The 7,500-nt window shown below is 46.3% G+C and overlaps 1 protein-coding gene across 1 annotated transcript in view; it reads right to left on the reverse strand.

Moving 5' to 3' along the window:
- The window catches only part of l3mbtl4 (L3MBTL histone methyl-lysine binding protein 4), an 88,153-nt gene that overhangs the window by 39,023 nt on the left and 41,630 nt on the right, over positions 1-7,500 (reverse strand). The window contains exon 15 of the mRNA XM_079806420.1: positions 721-936. Coding sequence (XP_079662546.1) covers positions 721-936 — 216 coding nt within the window. The remainder of the gene's footprint in view (positions 1-720; positions 937-7,500) is intronic.

A 7,500-nucleotide genomic window follows, 5' to 3' on the forward strand; every position in this document is an offset into this window, starting at 1 on the left:
TCAAATTTTACCATATCGGCCATTTTGTCTGTATGTTTGTATGCCCTGAAGGAGCCTGAGAAGTTTCAAACTAGTGCCACCTAGTGGAGATTTATTTTTCACACGCTTATAACTTTGGGTGTGTTTGACTTATTTTCATGGGAGTAACTTTTTTTTGTCTCCTGAATCCTCGCCGAGTCCAACGATAACAGACTTGCCAGGTTTCGGAGTATGGTTTGCGCAGTGTTGTAATTTAGCGCTTTTAAAACGTTAGCTGATATCTTCGAAACCGCTAGTCCGATCGAGACGAAACCAGCGTCAGAAGTTCAGAAACAGCAGCTGAACGTTAATGCCCAAATGTCAAAATATTGATAGTAAGGGGGAGTAAAATCCAATCAAAGTCAGGTGTCCGTCATATTTTATGTGTTTTCACATATAAATGTCTATAACTCCAAAACGAAATGAGATATTTTCACCAAAATTGACACACACAAGCTCACTCTGAGGACACATACAAAAAATGGTGGGATTGTGCCTCTTGCTGGCGCTATAATTAAACAAAATATGACATTGGCTCTATACAACTCAATGTTTTAATGTAGGTTTTTTTACATTTGTAATCCAATTTTAAATAAAAATGTAGTGACTCGCCTCAAATAATGAGTCAAAAAGTGGATTGCACTTGATATTGTTCACTAGGGATCACTGAGTGCACTTGGCAAGTAGTGGTCATTCACAAACCTGTCGTCCACATGGCTCATCTCCACCTTCCCTTCCTCCTCCTCCTCCTCCTCCTCCTCCTCCTCCTCCTCCTCCTCCTCTTCATCTGGACACAGGCGTTTGGTCTTCTGCACAAAGTGCACCGGGACGAAGGTGATCTGCTTCTCTCCTCCGAGCCGGTCGGGCAGCACCACCTCTTTCTTCATGTTCATCTCAGAATACGGGCAACCGAAGGCACTGAGAGAGACGGAGAGAGAGAGGACAGACCATGATTCCAACCGGTCACTCACATGAGATCCACCAATAGCAAACCACAACCATCCAATCAAATCCAAACTAACAAAATCAAGCCCCGCCTACATTTGTTCTTGTTTGCGAAGCGGTTCACTTGTTATACGGCACGATATGAAAAGACGAGTGCAAAATCATGCTGATGGTAATGAATATGAATCAAGGTTATTATTGTGAACTAAAAAAATCATGTTTGTTAGCTAAAAAATAAAATACACCAATCAGGCAAAACATTATGACCTCTGTTAGTGGGTGGGATATATTAGGCAGCAAGTGAACATTTTGTCCTCAGAGTTGATGTGTTATGGTGCGTTCACACCGTACGCGAATAACACGATTTATTCGCGTCATTCGCATCCGGTGTGAACACACCATAACACAAGCGAAGTTGGACGCTTGAACATTTTGAGTTTACTCGCTTCATTTGGGCGTGACATTCACTTCAGAAAAGGCGTGAGTTCTCCTCATGGGCGGGGCTTCTGCCAGCGGCTCGTCTCGTTGAGAAATGGCTGACATGGGCTGCGTTTACACGTCTTTTTTGTAAAAATACTACTGTTAATGTGTGACAAAATGTAGTTTTAACCCATTTAAGCCCACCGGCAACTATAGCTGCCACAGTGTATAGTTGTCATTTTCCTTTTGTAAGTATTTTTCTAGATAGTATCCATGTTTTTAATCTCAATGACACGCAAGCAAACAACCAAATAAAGGATTTCAAGAAGAAAAAAAAAAGGTATTAACTTCCTTCCTGTCACATGAGGCTGCCAACTTCCTACCCCTACTTCCAGGAAGCATAGCGAAGGCAAACCCTCCCATAGAAAGGTTATTTTCATGTTACTAATAAGAATAATTTGTTGACATATATATATCTACATAATCGTGATGGTCTCTAGAATCATCCAAAGAAAACAATTCTTACAACAGATCTATAGTTTTTTGTATAAAGGTTAATAGATTAAGATTTTTTGTCTTTAGTGCTTATTGCTTTCATAATATCCCATCTAAAATATAACTTAACCCTCTAACTGACATCTCTACTGTACAATAGACCTTAATTCGATAGGGAAAAATATCACATTTTATGATATTATGTCTTGTAAGGGCCAAAATATTGAGGACCCTTCTTCCAGTTTGGATGCGTTTCATTTTAATCGGTCAAGGACCCTCATTCTCTTTATGACTAGTAGCTTATGATTCCATTATAATGTGGAAATTCAGACACAGGTCTGCTCCCGGTCTGCAGTGGCCAGTCTCTATCAAAAGTGCCCCAAGAAAGGACCAGTGGAGAACCAGCCACAGGGTCATGAAGGACCAGTGGAGAACAGGCCACAGGGTCATGAAGGACCAGTGGAGAACCGGCCACAGGGTCATGAAGGACCAGTGGAGAACAGGCCACAGGGTCATGGAGGACCAGTGGAGAACCGGCCACAGGGTCATGGAGGACCAGTGGAGAACCGGCCACAGGGTCATGAAGAACCAGTGGAGAACCGGCCACAGGGTCATGGAGGACCAGTGGAGAACCGGCCACAGGGTCATGAAGGACCAGTGGAGAACCGGCCACAGGGTCATGAAGGACCAGTGGAGAACCGGCCACAGGGTCATGAAGGACCAGTGGAGAACCGGCCACAGGGTCATGGAGGACCAGTGGAGAACCGGCCACAGGGTCATGGAGGACCAGTGGAGAACCGGCCACAGGGTCATGAAGAACCAGTGGAGAACCGGCCACAGGGTCATGGAGGACCAGTGGAGAACCGGCCACAGGGTCATGGAGGACCAGTGGAGAACCGGCCACAGGGTCATGGAGGACCAGTGGAGAACCGGCCACAGGGTCATGAAGGACCAGTGGAGAACCGGCCACAGGGTCATGAAGGACCAGTGGAGAACCGGCCACAGGGTCATGAAGACCAGTGGAGAACCGGCCACAGGGTCATGAAGGACCAGTGGAGAACCGGCCACAGGGTCATGAAGACCAGTGGAGAACCGGCCACAGGGTCATGAAGGACCAGTGGAGAACCGGCCACAGGGTCATGAAGGACCAGTGGAGAACCGGCCACAGGGTCATGAAGACCAGTGGAGAACCGGCCACAGGGTCATGAAGGACCAGTGGAGAACCGGCCACAGGGTCATGGAGGACCAGTGGAGAACCGGCCACAGGGTCATGAAGGACCAGTGGAGAACCGGCCACAGGGTCATGGAGGACCAGTGGAGAACCGGCCACAGGGTCATGAAGGACCAGTGGAGAACCGGCCACAGGGTCATGGAGGACCAGTGGAGAACCGGCCACAGGGTCATGAAGGACCAGTGGAGAACCGGCCACAGGGTCCTGGAGGACCAGTGGAGAACCGGCCACAGGGTCATGGAGGACCAGTGGAGAACCGGCCACAGGGTCATGGAGGACCAGTGGAGAACCGGCCACAGGGTCATGAAGAACCAGTGGAGAACCGGCCACAGGGTCATGGAGGACCAGTGGAGAACCGGCCACAGGGTCATGGAGGACCAGTGGAGAACCGGCCACAGGGTCATGGGCGGCCGAGGCTCATTGATGCCCGTGTGGTCGATCAAACAGACGAGCTACTGGAGCTCAAACTGCTCAAGAAGTTAATGCTGGTTCTGATGGTGTCAGATTAATAAATGCTTATGAATTACAGAATTAACTGATGTTTATGAGTGTCACCCCACATGATGGAGTTCTGAACTAAATCTGATGCACTTTTCTGATCTGATCTGCACTGTTCATCTGCCGATCCTCACAGAGCGAGGAAAGACTCGGCTCTGCTTCTTAAACACAGAAGGAAACTCCCTGCGTCTTTTCTGCGGTGGAGCGGAGCCTTGTTTAAGAGCCGCAGGAGATTCTCAGGTCAGCGTATGGATCTAAGAATAGAGATCCGCTCACTGCACTGCGAGAAAACACTTCACACTCCAACACACGAATCTACCTGTGTGTGTGTGTGTGTGTTAGATGCATCTGGACTGAAAGAGAACAACCATCTAGCACTGAACATATTATAGTATTATTTATTTATTCATTGCGGCGTGAGCTCAAAGTCACGGCTTCATGTTCCCCATCCTACATCTATAGTAAAGATTGAGTTATGAAGCTCCAGGAGACGAGGCGGTAGAACGTTATGAAGTAGCTTTAATTACTCATTATAATATGCATGTTAAATTATGTATCTATAGCAATATATTTCAGCTCTTGTTTAATGTAATAGTGTCTCGTATAAACTGAGCGTCAAACTCGTTTAACTCTAGAGGACGATTATTAAAGTGATGCAAACCACTGAATACTGAAACGACTGCGACGTTCTGCTAGTTTTGAGATAAACTATGCTAATAGGATGCAAATGAGGTTTTTAATGAAACCCAATTCAAAATTCCACTTCTAAGTGGAGAGGATTTTGCTGAAGCGCAGCTTTAAAATGGCTCCTTTCTCATGCCGTCTGTGTAATCAGAAGAGGCTTTCTAAAAAAAGACACTATCCTGGCTTTCACTATATGTGAACAGTTGATTCAGCGGTGATTATATGCCTGGGAAAGGTGAGCTACAGGAATAGCAGCTGCTGATTGCATCCCAGGCGCTCCGGGCAGGATGTAAAGGAGAGATCGGAGGGTCCGTTATATCGAGTGGGTCGGGTCACGCTCTATTCCTCATCCCACCTGAGCTCGTTTAGCGCTCGTTTACGGCTCGTTTGTGAGCAGATGCTACTGAGAGTAAGTTCTTATCTTAAAGATGGACTTTCTCTGTAGCTTTGGTCAAGTTTCCCTCATCCTCGGCTACTGTTATTAGCGAGGAACCTCAGGGTTCAATACTGGGACCGCTTCTTATACACTATATTGCCAAAAGTATTGGATCACTGAGTTCAGGTGTTCAATCCCTTCATGGCCACAGGTGTGTAACTCCAGCTCTAGGCCTGCAGACGCTTCTACACACATTAGTGAGAGAATGGGCCGCTCTCAGGAGTGTGTGTGTGTGTGTGTGTGTGTGTGTGTGTGTGTTCGCTTCTACACACATTATTGAGAGAATGGGCCGCTCTCAGGAGTGTGTGTGTGTGTGTGTGTTTGCTTCTACACACATTAGTGAGAGAATGGGCCGCTCTCAGGAGTGTGTGTGTGTGTGTGTGTGTGTGTGTGTTCGCTTCTAGACACATTAGTGAGAGAATGGGCCGCTCTCAGGAGTGTGTGTGTGTGTGTGTGTGTGTTCGCTTCTACACACATTAGTGAGAGAATGGGCCGCTCTCAGGAGTGTGTGTGTGTGTGTGTGTGTTCGCTTCTAGACACATTAGTGAGAGAATGGGCCGCTCTCAGGAGTGTGTGTGTGTGTGTGTGTGTGTGTGTGTGTGTTCGCTTCTACACACATTAGTGAGAGAATGGGCCGCTCTCAGGAGTGTGTGTGTGTGTGTGTGTGTGTGTTCGCTTCTACACACATTAGTGAGAGAATGGGCCGCTCTCAGGAGTGTGTGTGTGTGTGTGTGTGTGTGTGTGTGTTCGCTTCTACACACATTAGTGAGAGAATGGGCCGCTCAGAGAACTCAAGCGTGGGGCCGTGATTGGTGGACACCTGTGCAATAAGTCCAAATATTATACTAAATATTCCAGCTCAACTGTTAGTGGGATTATAACAAAGTGGAAGCACTTCAGCCACGAAGTGAAATCAAAGAGCGGGGTCAGCGCATGCTGAGGGTCACAGAGCGGGGTCAGCGCATGCTGAGGGTCACAGAGCGGGGTCAGCGCATGCTGAGGGTCACAGAGCGGGGTCAGCGCATGCTGAGGGTCACAGAGCGGGGTCAGCGCATGCTGAGGGTCACAGAAGTCTCCAACTTTCTGCAGAGTCAAGAGCTCCAGACCTCCAAACTTCTGTGGCCTTCAGATGAGCTCAAGATCAGTGTGTAGAGCTTCATGGAATGGGTTTCCATGGCCGAGCAGCTCATCCAAGCCTTACATCACCAAAGCGTGGGATGCAGTGGGGTAAAGCGCGCCACCACTGGACTCTAGAGCAGTGGAGACGTGTTCTCTGAGTGACCAATAACGCTTCTCTATCTGACAATCCCATGGACGAGTCTGGGTTTGCCGGTTGCCAGGGGAACGGGACTTGCCTGACTGCATTGTGCCAAGTGTAAAGTTTGGTGGAGGGGGATTATGGGGTGGGGTTGGCCCCTTAGTTCCAGTGAAAGGAACTCCCAAGACATTTTGGACAATTTCATATTCCTGACTTTGTGGGCCCAGTTTGGGGACGGCCCCTTCCTGTCCCAGCATGACTGCTCCAGTGCTCAAAGCGTCTCCATAAAGACATGGATGAGGAGTTTGGTGTGGAGGAACTGGACTGGCCTGCACAGAGTCCTGACCTCAACCCCATAGAACAGCTTTGGGATGAATTAGAGCGGAGACTGAGAGCCAGGCCTTCTCGTCCAACATCACTAATGAAGAATCCCCATAAACACACTCCTAAACCTTGAGGAAAGAAGAGCTGAAGCTGTTAGAGCGACTCATATTAAACCCTACGGATTGAGAATGGGATGGCGTTAAAGCTCATGTGCAACACTTCTGGTGATATATGTGTGTGTTATATATGTGTGATATGTGTGCAAATGCTTTTTTTAAACTAGGCTAAAAACGCATCTTCATTGCCATATTTTTGATATTGTTTTATTGTACTGTCCAACAGCTGTTTTTAAATGTGCTATAGAAACAACATTTATTTGCAACAGCTCTAAACTCTGGCACACGTGGAGCTCTGGCACACGGCGTCAGGTTTAACAGCAGAAATGAAGGATTTGTTCAAGCCGTGACTTTCATCAGAGAGAACAGAGGCATGCTGGGATTGGGACACACTGACTGTTGGCTGAGAGTCTCAGATGCGTTAGTCCTCACAAACTACAGTAACACACACATACTTGCCTTGAATAAAGCTTTAGTTCAGCTAAACCTGAACGTTCTGCTTCCTGCAGCTCAGGGGCGACTCTAGGATGTTCATTTTATGGGGCTCAGCCTCAGTGAGGGTATGAAAAAAAAATGGTAAGACTTTAGTTTAGGGTCCAATTCTCACTATTAACTAGTAGCTTATTAGTATGCATATTAGGATATTGACTGTTTATTATTACTTATAAAGCAAATATTAACGCCTTATTCTGCATGACCATATTGTACATCCCTTAATCATAATGTATTCAGGATTATAATCTCTGAGATCCCAAACGTGAGGTAGTTAGGGGGGTCGATTTTGATTTCCATGATCTACACATGTGCCTTTTAAGATGTTCTGAACGCCAAAAAATAGATAACAATAACTTGAGCAGATATGACTGATAAAGTTCATCAGTGAAGACTAAACATATGTTTAACGGCTATTTATGTTTTTTAATCATTTTCATAATACATGTTAATTTACTGAAGGCTACCAGGAAAGGTAACTAAATTTATTAAATTAATTCACAATATGCACACATTCATCACAAATATTACGCCCTTTACAGGCTGAGCTTTTTTATTTACTGAAAGCTACAAATGGAATTAT

The sequence above is a fragment of the Gobio gobio genome (assembly GCF_949357685.1).
Source record: "Gobio gobio genome assembly, chromosome: 23".
Taxonomy (NCBI): Eukaryota; Metazoa; Chordata; class Actinopteri; order Cypriniformes; family Gobionidae; genus Gobio; species Gobio gobio.